Here is a 15,686-nt window from a genome sequence, read left to right on the forward strand (position 1 = left end):
GCATCATGCTTACACAATAGAAAAAATCTATTAAGATCATAAAAGGCCACAGAATAATTTCACCTAATTTTCTCTTTTAATAATTATTACCTTAGTTTTTAAAGAGAAGACCAGTATCTCGTATTCAAGACCTATATTTGCTTATGAAGTTTTGAAGGAAAGGAACCATAGGAAAATTGTAAAAGTTGCTTACTCAAGCACCTTGATTCAAAAACTACAATCAAGATAATTTAGAATTTAACACCACAACTTCTTTTTCAGGGGCAAAAAGAATTAGAGCTCATTAGAATTATTTTCCTCATTTCAAATCAGGTCATGAAAAAGGTAGATCAGAAGTCAGAAGAAATGGTTTTGGTAATTAATGCTAGCTGAATAGCTGGAATAATTGTTTCCCTTCTCTGGGTCTCCATTTCCTCACCTAGAAACAAATTATTGGTCTAAATAATTCATAAGGCTTATTTGAGCTCTAACATTTTTTCATTCAATGAGTAATCATTCACAAATTGATAAAGCAGAAAAGCTTATCTTTTTACAATTTCTAAATTTGCAGGTGAAAGCAGAGTTCATTGTTAGCCTCCGAGTTAAATTTCCCAAGTCAACCCCATTGATCATCTATTATATGACAAAGAAAACAATCTTGCTTATTTTGTTAAATAAACTTTAGGTGGGAGGGAGGGGCAACATACGAACATGGGAGAGTGTCAGAAGTTCGTTGAGAACTAAATGTTGAGTAAAACGTATCAAAGTATAAGTAGGAGGGTTACCTGGTTAGGACGCTCAGGGGGTATGGTCTGATGTGGGACAGACTCCGGAGGGAATAGCTGAAGGCTCATTTTGCCAAGGTGGGTTCTACCATTGGGTGGGGTGGACCCATATCCTGGGGAAGACTAATGCCATCGAATAGAGAGAACTGTATCTCTCGTGAGAAAGGACGGCTCCCAGGGCATTAGATTGGCAGGCGTTGTGGGCCCTAAGGGGAGGGGGGAAAATCGATGTGGAATGGATGGAACAAAGGTAAATAAGGGGGCAAAAGAGGAGTTATGTGAGAGTACACGAGGATGAATATAAAACAGCTAATATTACACCAAAAACATATAGGGGATGACAGACTAATAATGAAAACCATAAGACAAAACATAGGATAATTAAAAAATATAGAAAACTGTACAACCTAAAGTATGGACCACATAGTAAGCACAAATGTCACCTTGTTTGAAAACTATAGTTTCGGAATCTGTACATCAGTTTCAGGAAATATGATATGAATAAGTTAAAAGATTATTGCTGTGGAAGGGAAAAGGTTTTATGGTGGATCTGGGGAAATACTGTATATTGTATATATGAATTTCGGTGATCTAAGACTCTTCTGAAGCTGACATTATGTTGGGATTCACTTTATGGGAAGTTTTGGATCACAGAGTGGTTCAACAATGGCAGCGGAGGAATACTGATATGGGATGTTACTGACAGGATATATATGGTTGACAGGGAGTTATACAGGGCATATGCCCAGGGTATATGGTAATGTCTATATATACTCATAGTGGAAACAATTAAAAACAACAGCTGGGGGGGTACTGGGCTCCTGGCCGGGGGGTCACTGTTGTGGGCCCTGGGAGAGCAGCGGCAATCCTCCAGGTGCAACGGCAAGAACCAGGAAGGAAGGAGGGCCCAACAGTGGGCTCTTGATACTAATGGCTACACTTTTGAGCCTATACACCTGCAATAAGAACAAGGCCTAGAGTAGCATTGTGCCTGGGGGTTTCCTCCTGACAGCCTTCATGTTACTCAAATGTGGCCACTCTCACAGCCAAACTCAGCGTGTAGATGCGATGCATTCCCCCCCAGCGAGGGACACGACACCTGGGGATGAGCCTCCCTGGCACCGAGGGATCACTACCACATACCAGCTGAAGAAGCAACTAGAAAATGACCTTGAATCAAAGATTCAATGCGGAACAGCAGAATATACTTGTCTACATATAATAACATGACTTCGGGAAGCGGTTTGACCTAATGTAAGGGGGAAATGGAAAGGAGAAATGAGATTATAAGGCTGTGAGTCTCTAAAAAAGAGTCTGGAGGTTGTCAGAAGGAATACCCCTATGTACAACTGAACAGTGTCTAAGAGACAGATAAGGTAGATACAACCCCAGGTATTGGTTCTTTTGAGGGATAAAGAGACCCACGGGTTCTATGGTCATGGCAGAAGGGGTTCACTGCCATGACAGATGGCCCTTCTTTGGAGCTGGTGTTTCTGCGTGATGGAATTGGACTCAGAGGGGATCTCTTTTCACAAGACTTGCATGCTACTTTATTGGAATTGTAGTTGGTGCTGGATTTAAGATATATGTAGGGGATTTGAATCTCTGGACTGATAATATGACACCCAGGCCCAGAGCCTCAACAGACTTCAGCTCCTACACTTTGATTTATTGGACTTACTCCACTCAGCTAACATGGAGTTGAAGAAGGTCAACCACCACAACATGGAGCCTAGAGTGTCTACAACTGGAAGTGGGAGGAGTGCATCCAGTACCCATGTGGAATCTAAGCCCTCACTTGACATAGGTGTGCAATGGATGCAACCAATCCAATGTCCACAGAGAAAATGTGGAATGGGTGTGGGAACGGTAGCCATGGTGGCTGCTGGGTGTGGGGAACGGGAGGAAGAGATGAGATGTGGAGGCGTTTTCGGGACGTGGAGTTGTCCTGGATAGTGCTTCACAGACAATTACGGGACATTGTAGATCCCCCAGGGCCCACTGGATGGAACGGGAGAGAGTCTGGGCTATGATGTGGACCATTGACTATGGGGTGCAGTGATGCTCAGAGATGAACTTACCAGGTGCAATGGATGTGTCATGATGATGGGAGAGAGTGTTGCTGTGGGGGGAGTGGGGGGCGGGGGCGGTGGGGTTGAATGGGACCTCATATTTTTTTTAATGTAATTAAAAAATAATAATAAATAAATAATTTTAAAAAAAAAAAAACCTATTTAAATGCCTTGGTTTGAGATACTGTGGCAGTTTGAGATTATTTATGAATCCCAGAAAGAGAAAGATTATGTTTGTAACTAATCTATTCCTCTGGGTGGGATACCCTTTGACTGCATTAAATTCAAAAGATTCAAGTTACTTGATAAAATCAATTTAGGGTTTTTGATTCAACCACATCAGGAAGATGGTGACTCAGGTTGAGCCCCTGCCCCCTTGGTGGGCCTATATAAATGGACATTCACTCAAGGAGATACACAAGAAGAGAGAGAGAGCTCTGTTTTATGTTTGGTTCTGCTGCCCCGGGAGAAATGAGTCATTTGACAGATAGTTTGTAGCTGAAGACAACAGAGCAGCTGAGAAGGCAAAGAAACGAGCTCTATGCCAGAGACTGATGTAGAAGCCCTAAGAGACCAGACAGAGAGCAGTGACCACCTTGCCTCAACACGTGGCAACTGGCTTTGATGAGAAAGTAACCTTGAGTTGGACTCTTCAGGGCCTTGTAACTGTAAGCACTTACCCGAAATAAATACCCTTCATAAAAGCCAACAGATTTGGCTTTACATCAGCACCCCTCCGGCTGACTAATACAGACATCACTGGTGACCTCCAAAAACCCTACAGGGAAACTGGAAAGGGATGGTCTGAACACAGCTTGTTGCCTTTCCCTGAGACCCTCAAATGAACCCTCTGCTCGGAACCAGATGTGTTGCCCATGGGAAGGGAATGTGGGCCAACTTCCTTCTTTGGGGCATCATGATATAAAACATCTGACAGCACAGTGGTCTATTCATGTATTCCTCCCCCTTTTTCCCTGAACACATATAAATATTCCCAGGAACTGTTTAGTTCAGTGTGTACCTTGACCACTCCTGCTACATCTGTTCCCAGAAAGAAGAAACAGGATCCTTCATGAGTAAAATGTTGTTCCAACCAAACCATATAGAGAAGAGACAGAAATAGTCAGCTTCAGTAGTGAGTGTTGGGCCCCCATGGCCAGCAGGTCTGTGTCCTCAACTGATGCCGGGAAGTGGTTTGTATGCACCTTTCATGTGCCATGCATGAAGGACCCTGTTTCTCAAATGTACACATACTCACAGATGGGGGATCCCAAAGAGCCATGCCTGTCTCAAACCAGTCTGCAACCAAACTGAACACTGATGCCAAGCCGGGGATGGCATGGCCTCAGGAATCTGCAGTGCCTTGAATGGCATGTCGAACAAATGACAGGAGCTAGATCAGAGATGTGTGACATTTTCACACGCAAAATCCTAAATCTAGGTGACTACAGGGTCCTGGCAACTGACAGGTGACTGAAGGAGGCTGGCTATTAGATGACAATAATTAGCAAATGATCCTTTCCTCAATGTCAGGGATAAATCAAGTTGCAGTGAGGATTTTGGCAAACAGATGCCTCATCTAAAGACTCACTATACACTCTAGACAATTGGGGCCATCTGGAAAGAAAGGCCCAGTGTTGACACATCTTCCATTTTTTAAGCTGGAAATTCATATTGTTATGTGTAACATATTGATTTTTAAATGCTGAAAAATAACTGAACTTTATAACATTCTGGGTGACTACGTTTATGAGCCCTTTGACCATTTATGCTCACTCAAAGCACTCCAAAGTTTCAGGAATGCAAAAGTCACCTGGATAAAGCACAGGTGCGACACTAACCCCAAAGTTAAGGACAAATTATAAGATTCAAGTGTGCTTTTTTGTACTTGATTTGTACTCATGGAAATGATAGGCTTTATAGGAACTCTTACCATCCCTGCTTGATGCAAGAACCACATGAGGTAGTCTTCCTGAATGTCCACGAGACTGGAAATCTCCGGAATGTAAAATATATCATATTCCACATGTTTCACTTTAAGGTTCACCTGATAAAGAACAGAATAAGGACAACTAAAATCCAGACAACTGGAAAATGGCTTCCCACAGAACATCTCAGCAGGGCGTTAATAAGCCCTACCATCTATTCCCATCCCCATCCCCTCTGGCTCCTCTCTATGCTCACCTTATATAACTTCTCCAAGAGTTTGAGAGCTGCTGTAATATAATTGTTAAATAGTACAGGAATTAAGAATGTCTTTCTTCCCCTCAGTAGATAAACAACTGCACCTTTATAGAGGTTTACCAGCTTCATGAAATATTTCGGGCATACCTGAGACCACCAGTTATCTTTAGAGAAAAAGAAAAGACATATTTCAACATGTAATCTTGATCAAGTATTTATATCTTCTGCCTAGCAGCTAAAAATTGCTCCAGTTAGAAGATGAACATTAGTCTAAATTACATTTTCCCAAAACTAACTTTAAAAATAACCCATTAATGCATTCCTGGAGAGAGTAACAGCTGTGTAAGAATTCTTTTGTCAAACTTGATGTGATTTATTTCCTCAAAGACTCATTCAGAAGGCTAACCTAAAAGTTCAATTCCAAGGTTACATGTGGACCAGATTTTAAGGCACATATTTGGGGTAAGAGTGATAGCCACAGAATTACTCTAAAAAGCACTTATATATCCTAGTCCTCTCCAGCCTTGCTTTCGCCTGCCACTTAAATGCTGTACCAGGGGAGCAAGTGAAGATACGCCCTAGAAGCAGCACAAATATGTCAAATAATCATTCATTCCCTTCAGGAGGCATTATTAGTTGCAAAATATTATTTGTTTCCTACTAAAGAATTCTCGTAACCAGACAAGAAGACCATATCATTGGCTTCTGCTTTGTCAGAAACAAATTCAGCCATTCTGAAATATTTAGAGGGTGAAATACTATAATAGCTGAGAAATACTATGAGATCTGAGATTTTCTTTAAAATACTCCAGTAAAAATAGAAAGATAATGGTGAGAAAAGGGGAAAAAGACAAAACAAAAAGGGCAAAATGTTGATAATCTCTGAAGTTGGCTGACAGATATATATAGTGTTTCCTCTACTTTGGTGTATTCTTTTCAATTTCTGTTATAAGAAGTGAAAAATATTAAGTGGAAAACTGAGTAATTCTGATTTCTTTGTGCTATCCTACCTAGGAAAATAAAAATTTTAAAAACCCACAATGTAAAAGTCAAGTAAAATTTTTTCACAGATCTCCTTCTTTCCTCCTCACAGTCTATTAAAACACCTGAGAAAATGTGTCTCGAAGGGCTTTTGAATTTATTTTTAACAATACTAACATATTACTAGTGCTTTCATTATTATTTCTGTTGTTATCTCTTCTGCAAAGTTGGATGCAATGTGGAAAAGCCAATATTCCATTCTCAGTAACAAGGGTTTCTTACTTATGGGGAGACCACACTTAAGTAACATCCCAGTCCATCTGAAACACAGAAGTTACTGAGATGCAATGAACACCTAGAAAAAGTTATTAAAAAAAAAAATGAAAAAGAAAAAAGCCAGGAGACAGACTTTCTGCACTTGATTATTAAAAACATCTCAGGCGCTACTCCCTTGAGAGACACTCTCCAATTCACTGAGGAACAGAAGGTTCTTATCTCAGCAAAGTCTCTGTAGCCTGCAAAAATCAGTGTGGACTCAACTGTCCCCTAAAAAAGAAAACAAAAAAAACATTTGGTAAGTCCCCTCTAGATAATTTTCTTTCTTTTCTTTTTTGAAGACTTCTGAATCACCAAAACTGTTCATTTCACTCCCACCCCCTAAATTAGGTATAGGAAAAAGAAAAACAGACGGCCACTCATTTTTGAAGGACTATTAACTACTAGCAGGTGTGGAAGGGGAGAAAAAATTGAGTTTAAAGTTGAATAATCTAACTATGTAAATATTTTAAAATCAAGATTAATCTGGCATGAATCATTTCAAATAACCTAAATAATGGTTCAATTTGCTCAAACTGTAAATATGCTTAGCTAGAAACTAATAGTAAAGCAAGAAACAGTTTAATTGTTAAGGATATTAAAATAGCAACAAACATATCCTCAGATCTCAATGCACTGAGAGCCGTTTCCAGTCATCACATCAACAAAAAAGTACAAAACCACTGGTAGCGAGCTTAGCAAATTCACCTAATACTTTGCTGGGGTTTGCATCCAGCCGCAGAATGGCCATAGCCAAAGGAATAGTCAATGTTATATAATACTTGGAATCCTGGAACAGGGGAAACTCAGGTAGGATTAAATAGATTCTCATTGCTTCAACATCTGGAGGTGAACTGGACAACTGGGGAATCAGGCAACTTTCAAAGCTGTTTAAGATCTGTATAAAAGAAAAGAGTATTGAGAAATTGAAACATACTTGAGATCCTCATTAACTTATCTCTAAATCCATAAGCTATCTGACAGACTCTCACCTCTCTTTCATTCATTAAGCACCTACTATGAGCCAGGGACTGGTCTAGGTTCATCAGTAAAAAGACAAGGAGACAAAGATCACTGTCATGCAAAGCTTACATTTTGGAAGAGATATTTTCTTAGAAAGATGGAAGCCAAAAAGAAAGCTAAAAGTTGATCAAATTCCCAAATGAATATTTTATAAAGTTAAGATTTATACAACACTTTCGCATTTTGACATTACAAGATTTCGCCTTTTCATCTTATATTTTTTTCCTCTTAAAAGTTGAATTACTGCAATGCAAAATGTATTTTAAGATTGCACTTTACAGATGTAAGGACAATACCTGTTCTAGAATCATGGTGTGCTGAGAGTTCATTATCTTTTCAAATAATACTCTAGTTGAGTTTAGGTCAATTCCAGGGATTTTGGGACTTGTTTTAAAATGTTCATCAATTCTAAATAAACAAACACAAAACAAGTATTAATAAAAGAAAAACAAAGCAAACAACCTGATAGTAATTATAAATATGTAAGCAAAACAGTCTTGTTCAGACTAATCAGATTTTTTTTAAAAGATTTATTTATTTATTTATTTCTCTCCCCTCCCCCCAACTCCGGTTGTCTGTTCTCTGTATCTATTTGCTGCGCCTTCTTTGTCCGCTTCTGTTGTTGTCAATGGCACGGGAATCTGTGTTTCTTTTAGTTGCATCATCTTGTGTCATTTCTCTGCCTGGGCGGCACCATTCTTGGGCAGGCTGCACTTTCTTTCGCGCTGGGCGGCTCTCCTTATGGGGCGCACTCCTTGAGCGTGGGGCTCCCCTACGGGGACACCCCTGTGTGGCAAGGCACTCCTTGTGCACATCAGCACTGCGCATGGGCCAGCTCCACACGGGTCAAGGAGGCCCGGGGTTTGAACCGCAGACCTCCCACGTGGTAGACGGACGCCCTAACCACTGGGCCAAGTCCGCCTCCCAGACTAATCAGATTTATACTTGATTTGACAGACAATATCCACAAAAATACTATACTTGGAGGAAGCCAAAAGAATAAACCTCTGTGGAATTCCATTTTCAAAATAATCTTAAGATTTTTAAGTCTTTTTTCCTTCAAGTCAAAGTACAAGAATCATCATTTCAAGTTGAGGTGGTCTTAAAGTTAAGCAGTATTATTTCCTGGATTATATTCATGGATTTTTGTTGTTGTTGTTGTTTTGTGGGTTTTGTGTGTGTGTGTGTTGTTTTAGTTGTGGTATTTTTTTTGCCTTTTTCTGTTATTATGGTACATTGACCTAAATGTTGATGCTGTGCCTAGGTGCAAAAATATACCCTGTGCAAACTGGCCCACTCATCAACAAACAGCAAGTAGAACCTCCTTGTTTAAGTCTCAAAGCATTTAAAATAAAACTGAGCTATAATAAATGCAAAGTTATCTCTCTCATAACAGGAAGGATACAATTACATTCACCCAAGCATTAGTTTCACTGCTACTGTTTTTTCAGTAAAGTGTGAAATGGTATCTCATGGTAGTTTTTTTTAATGTTTTTGTTTTTTTATTTGAGTTATTGGGCCAGGGGACTGAACCCAGGACCTCATATGTGGGAAGCCAGCACATAACTAGTGAGCCACATCGGCTTCCCTTTCTTTCTGATAACCAAATCATTTTCTTAACCTTAAATAAAATCTTACCATTTAAAAAAAAATTTTTTTTATTGATTTTGTAAAAATATTACATTAAAAAAAAATATGAGGTCCCTTTCAACCCCCCCCCCCAGCCACATTCACTCCCATCATCATGACACATCCATTGCATTTGGTAAGTACATCTCTGGGCATCTCTGCACCTCATGGTCAATGGTCCACATCATGGCCCATACTCTCCCCCATTCCATCCAGTGGGCCCTGGGTGGATTTACGATGTCCGGTGATTGCCCCTGAAGCACCGTCCAGGGCAACTCCAAGTCCCAAAGGCACCTCTACATCTCATTTCTTCCTGCCATTCCCCATACCCATCAGCCACCATGTCCACTTTTCCCACTCCAATGCCACCTTTTCTCTGTGGACCTTGGATTGGTTGTGTCAGTTGCACCTCTATGTCAAGAGAAGGCTCAGATTCCACATGGATACTGGATGCAATCCTCCTGCTTTCAGTTGTAGGCTCTCTAGGCTCTATGGTGTGGTGGTTGTCCTTCTTCAACTCCATCTTAGCTGAGTGAGGTGAGTCCAATAAATCAGATTGTAGGAGCTGGAGTCTGTTGAGGCTCAGGGCCTGGCTATCATATTGTCAGTCCAGAGATTCAAATCCCCTAATTATATCTTAAACCCCAACACCAACTACAATTCCAGTAAAGTAGCATGAAAGTCTTATGAAAAGAGATCCCATCTGAGTCCAGTTTCATCATGCAGAAACACCAGCTCCAAAGAAGGGCCATCTGACATGGCAGTGAACCTCTTCTGCCATGACCATAGAACCCGTGGGTCTCTTTAGCCCTCCAAGGAACCAATACCTGGGGTTGTATCTACTTTATCTGTCTCTTAGACTCTGCTCAGTTGTGCATAAGGGCAATCCTTCTGACAGCCTCCAGACTCTTTTTTAGAGACTCGTAGCCATAAAAATCTTACCATTTTAATGCATTTGTGAATCTCTCTTTAATTCCTGCTCTTGGACATGTCATATCTATCAATTTTACAAAAGGGCTATCTATTTGCAAAACAGGTTTCTGTTATGGATTATGGAAATCTTCAGACAGTTTTAAACACCCTCTGAGGTAGGTTAGTTTGGAAAGAGGGAAGACAAGTCATGGCTGAGACCCGGCAGAGAACATGCCTGTGAGACCCCACCTGGGAACCAGAGGGGAAAGCTGCTACTGAAGAACAAAGCTGGAAAGACCCGCCCGAGACCCTGGCCACGAGGTCCCTTTTGGACTTCCTTCCGGAGTCAAAGGAAAGCCCCAGAAAACTCCAAACAGGCCTCCTCACTGGACCCCTGAGAGCTAACGGGGGGACATCAAAGGCAACCAATCAGAACAGCTAGCAGCTGGAGCCCCTCCCCAACATTAGGAAGGGGAGGAGGAAAGGCTTTAAAAAGGCCTAACCCCGGGAAACGGATGTGGCTCAACCATTGGGCCCCCGTCTACTATAGAGGAGGTCCAGGGTTTGGTGCCCAGGCCTCCTGGTGAGGACAAGCTGGATCGTGTGGTGAGCTGGCCCATGCGGGAATGTGGCCCCACACAGGAAAGAACCCTACGTGGGAATGCCGCCTCACACGGGAAAAGCCATCCTGCACAGGAGTGCCGGCCGACATGGAGAGCTGGCACAGCAAGATGACACAAGAGACACAGGGGAGAGAAATAAGAAGACATAGCAGAACAGGGAGCTGAGGTGACACGAGAGAGTAATCACCTCTCTCCCACTCCGGAAGGTCCCAGGATCAGTTTCTGGAGCCATCTAATGAGAATACAAGCAGACACAGAAGAACACACAGCGAATAGACAGAGAGAGCAGACAACGGGGGGAACTGGGGCAGGGGGAAGAAATAAATCTTTAAAAACAAAAAGGCCCAACCCAGGGCCCCACCTGCAAGACTCATCCTGTAGTGCACCCACAACCCATGTATCAAGTTGTGTACTTATCTCTTCTACTTCTTAATAAACTCTTTACTCCCTTGCCCACCCGATGGTGCGTCCTTAAAATCTTTTATACGACACAGCCAAGAACATAGAAGCCCAGAATCCAGAGTGTTCCACTAACACCTCTGACAGCAATACTAAAACTGATAATAGTATAAGTAGTGCTTCCAACATTAAAAATAAATAAATCATGATTATATGCATTGGAATGCAAAAGGCCAAATCAAGAGGAATGGCTTGGACTTTGTTTGCTGGGTTATTTTTTTTTTTTTATTGTTGTTACTCATTCTTTCAAGTCAGTCAGTCCAAAGCATAGAAGTCAATTCTGTTTTCCCACACATGTAAAGGTGCTTTGCTATGTTGTGAACAAAACCAAAATGTGTTATCTATATGTATTTATTGCTTTATAAAAACTGGCCTGCATTTAAGTTTCCTGGGTGCACTGTGTATAAGCTGGAGGACCAGGCCCCTCCTAAAATAGAGCAGAGGTTGGATAAGGGGGGGGGGGGGGGACGAGGGTAAAAAAAGCTTTATGTACAATTCTATTAAATCCATAGTAATAGAGATGAATAACCTGAGAAGTCTGGCCAAGAGCCATTTCCAACTCTTCTACAACAGGTTTTTCAACCTTGGCACTTGACTTTTAGGGCCACATAATTCTTTGTTGGACAGGTGGGGGTAGGGGTCCTGTACACTGCAGAAGGTTTTAGCAATTTAGCAGCTCCCTAGCCTCCACATTGCCAAATGTCCCCTGGAGGGCAAAATTACCCAAGTTGAGAGCCACTGTACTAGAAGCCCAACATCAGGATAATTCAGAATACCTTTTCCTGGAGGCAAATGCTAATTAAGGAGTGTGAAATCAGCTGGGTGAGTCCATACCAGTGGAGAAGATATTAAGGAAAGGAAGAGAAGAGAAAACTTCTCCAAGGTCTAAAGCACTCCCAGCTTTACTTGCCCTAAAAGTAACAACCTCCAACAAAGAGGTAGCTCCTTCTTACCACACCAACTCTTCAGCCACACAGAAGAGAAAAGCAATCTAAGTAGAAGATATATCAAGCCTCTGTGACGCCAGATTCCAAGAAATACCATCCTGGAGAGGAGGGATATCTAGGGCCTTCTCTATCAGTTAGATGGTTAGAGAAAGTTATTTGCTCAGAGGTCAAAATAAGGCTCCATTGGGAAACGGACTTTGGCCCAGTGGTTAGGGCTTCCGTCTACCACATGGGAGGTCCGCAGTTCCAGCCCCGGGCCTCCTTGACCCGTGTGGAGCTGGCCCATGCGCAGTGCTGATGCGCGCAAGGAGTGCCGTGCCACACAGGGGTGTCCCCCGCGTAGGGGAGCCCCACGCGCAAGGAGCGCACCCGTAAGGAGAGCCGCCCAGCGCGAAGGAGAGAGCAGCCTGCCCAGGAATGGCGCCGCCCACACTTCCCGTGCCGCTGATGACAACAGAAGCGGACAAAGAAACAAGACGCAGCAAAAAGACACAGAGAACAGACAACCGGGGGAGGGGAGGGGAATCAAATAAATAAAAATAACTCTTTAAAAAAAAATAAATAAATAAGGCTCCATGGCTAAATCATTCCAAGAGTCATGTTTTGGGTGACTCAATTAATAGCCAAAATTTAAAAATAAGGGAGATTTAATGAGATTAGGTATTCTGCGGCATAAAGAGAATCATAGTTTATTCCAGGTCATCTCTTTTCAAAATAAGTAACTTGTGATATATGGGTGTCCCCAAATAAACCCAAAATGAAAAAAGAAAGAAAAAAGCATGGGTTTCTGATGATCATCTGAGCAAGCACTGTACAGGGTGGGAGAGAGGAGGTGTCATAGGTTCCAAATGACTTTGTGGTAGATTCATTAATGGCCAACTTTGTTTCACTCACAGCCACATCCTCAGTGTCTGACACAGAACAAGATACATGGTCAAGGTTCAATGTTTGTTGATGGGGTGGGAGGGGGAGGGAAGAAGAGGTAGATGGAGAAGGGAGGGGAGGGGAGGGGAGGGAAGGGAAGGGAAGGGAAGGGAAGGGAAGGGAAGGGAAGGGAAGGGAAGGGAAGGGAAGGGAAGGGAAGGGAAGGGAAGGGGGTGTGGGCTGGATCCCGAATAAGCCAGATGGAAGGGCAGCAATAGGGGATGAAAAAGAGGATGGGAAGGAGACTTTAAGGTAATTCGATTTTCCCTCTCTCCTGTTGGCAACCAGAGACCTATCACCACCTTACTACCTTCCCCCAAGGTCAAAAGTTTTCCAGGCTCACAAGTCAAGAATAAAGCTGGGTTCTGTCCTTGGGAAATTTTCTTAGGGTCAGACTGATGCAAGAGTATCCCAGGACACCTTTGTTCCTAGTGAAGAGGCCGATTGGCTGGAGGTCTACCACTCAAACAAGTAACATCTGGGAAATAGTTTTAAACAGCACTGACTGCAAAAAGGAGAAGCAGCTCAGCAGAGGGTGGGAAAAAATGGGGTGCCATGAATTTTTAAATTTCTTGAATAAGCAGTTTTTGAGATGTTTTATGTTTTTGCCTCACAGACGCTGTTGCAAAATGGATGCAAAACTGTTGAAGAGTCATATCACTGAATGTCATTGGGCACTGGCCATTTGGGGAGTTCTTTGCTCAATATTGGACAATGTATCTGTTGATCGAATAAAGTCAAACTGAATCACTGCTGCAGACAATCAGGGACCAAGTTCTTACTGATAAAATGTATTTAACATATCAAGGGATTTTTCACAAATCTTATCAGTAGAGACAAAAATTTAATACACTATATATGAAGAAATTCACATGCTTATTTTTAAATCCATGTACCATTTTAGAATACCCTGAAAAGTCTTACTTTTCATTATACCAGTTGTTTCTGAAAAATAGTCTCTGCCAACTAGGCATGAATCAGCACTGCCCTTCCTGATGTCCTCTCATTCTCAGGCATTCCAATTTTTGTGCCATTCATCAGTTTGCTATCCACTGAATTAAGTCCAACCACCATCAAAGAGAATAAAAGTCTTTCAGAACCTTTGGTGAGTAATATTTGCATCACATGTAGATTTTTTAAGACTCTAAGTCACTTACTTTTTTTCAAGAAAACTTCCATTCCAACAGGCTGCAGAAGATAATATCTGAACAACACCACTGTGAAGAAAGAAAAAAGGAGGAAAGCCTTCAATAATTTTAAATAAATGGTTTATTTAAGCATCAGCAATAGATTAGTTATCTGTTCTAGGGTTTCATTAACAGCAGCTATTTCTTAGGCAGATGAAGCCTAGGACAAGAATTTAGGTTTTCCATAAATCAGATTAGAATAAAAAGAAAGTGTCAAAAGCCACTGAAAGAAAAATTTGCCCTGAGCTTTCTACTACCAGCCATCTAAGACACTCCCCATCTCTAAAACAAACCATTGCCCAACACGGAAATTATCTTTGCAAATTAATAAGAGAAAAATCACTTCCCTCGTTTGTTGTCCATCTGATAAGGAAACTGAAAATAAGTGAAATGATTGTTTCTTCCTATTACCTAGATTATACAGGTTCCAGGAAAATAGCTAGTTTTTTAGGAACCCAGAGTGAAAATGTGTGACAGAAACCCTGCACCCTCTTATTTACTAAAAGAGAAAAGGAAAGGATAAGATAAATACACAGCTGGGTAAGGGATTGCAGTAATTCCTACTAATCTTAGAATCTGGAGACGAGATGCTTAGAAATCATTTCCTTCACCTTGTAACCTAGAGTTAAGAGTTAACACTGCATATATAGGACTGTTTTTTACAAATTATAAATACAAATATACTAGAGAAAAGGTAAAAGAATAGCAGCCATGTACAGCAGAGGAAGCACAGAGAGACTGAGAGGTGATGAGTTTTTTTTTATTGGAATAATGAGTGTGCACTAACAACAACTGAAGTGATGAATGTACAAATATATGATTATACCAAATACCAATGACTGTACACTTTGGATGGATTTATACCTTGTTAATATGTACCAGTAAAATTGATTTGTTAAAAAAGAGTTAACAATGATTTTAGTTACTGAGCCATTATAGATGACTTTTTACTTTCTGGTATATTGTAGAATAGCCAAAAGTAAATACCTGAAACTACTGGAACTAACTGAACTATAACCCAGATGACTTAATCTTTGATAATGATTGAATAACTATATAAACTTTACCTTGTGACTGTAAAAGCCTCATGAAAACTTGTGACTGGCCCTGCTTGTTCCCCCTTATCACGTTTTACAACTTTGAAGTCTTATAATCACATAGACAATCCCTTAATGTTTATTAAGGAAGGAACTTGAGTCAACCCAGAACTGACCCATCCTAACTCTTAAGCTATCTTACTAGACAAAGCTAGTTCTAAACAAAATTGGCCTGTCTGACAGGCACAGCAGCTTAAACGTTAACCTATATCACTTATAGCTTACTATAATAATAAAAATTACATCCATCATCATATTAAGGCTGCCATTTTCTTATATACACTCTATGACTGGACTTGCCATTCAATCTGCACATGCTCAAGAGACTATCTCTAACTCCGTCATCTCAAGCCATTAAACTCAGGATCCTAAACCTGCCCGTCTTTGCACACTATAAAACTCTCAGAGTTACTGCAGTTTGGGAATACAGATTTAACTCCCATAGGCCTTCTTTTCTCCTTGCTTTGCACTTGGCAATAAAACCCTTTCTCTCTTTCAAATCCCAGTGTCACAGGAATTGGTTATTGTGTGCATGGGGCAGAGAACCTCCACATTGATTGGTATCGATC

At 41.2% G+C, this 15,686-nt stretch overlaps 1 protein-coding gene across 8 annotated transcripts in view; it reads right to left on the bottom strand.

Annotated features, from left to right (window-relative positions):
* Positions 1–15,686, bottom strand: part of HERC3 (HECT and RLD domain containing E3 ubiquitin protein ligase 3) — a 130,216-nt gene that overhangs the window by 56,550 nt on the left and 57,980 nt on the right. For all 8 annotated transcript variants that reach the window (XM_004480548.4, XM_023585243.2, XM_004480551.4 and 5 more), the window contains 5 exons: positions 13,991–14,050; positions 7,636–7,747; positions 7,025–7,214; positions 5,021–5,184; positions 4,770–4,883 (listed from right to left, as the gene is read on the bottom strand). In XM_004480548.4, the coding sequence (XP_004480605.1) occupies positions 4,770–4,883; positions 5,021–5,184; positions 7,025–7,214; positions 7,636–7,747; positions 13,991–14,050 (640 nt within the window). The remainder of the gene's footprint in view (positions 1–4,769; positions 4,884–5,020; positions 5,185–7,024; positions 7,215–7,635; positions 7,748–13,990; positions 14,051–15,686) is intronic.

The sequence above is a fragment of the Dasypus novemcinctus genome, chromosome 1 (genome assembly GCF_030445035.2).
Source record: "Dasypus novemcinctus isolate mDasNov1 chromosome 1, mDasNov1.1.hap2, whole genome shotgun sequence".
Taxonomy (NCBI): Eukaryota; Metazoa; Chordata; class Mammalia; order Cingulata; family Dasypodidae; genus Dasypus; species Dasypus novemcinctus.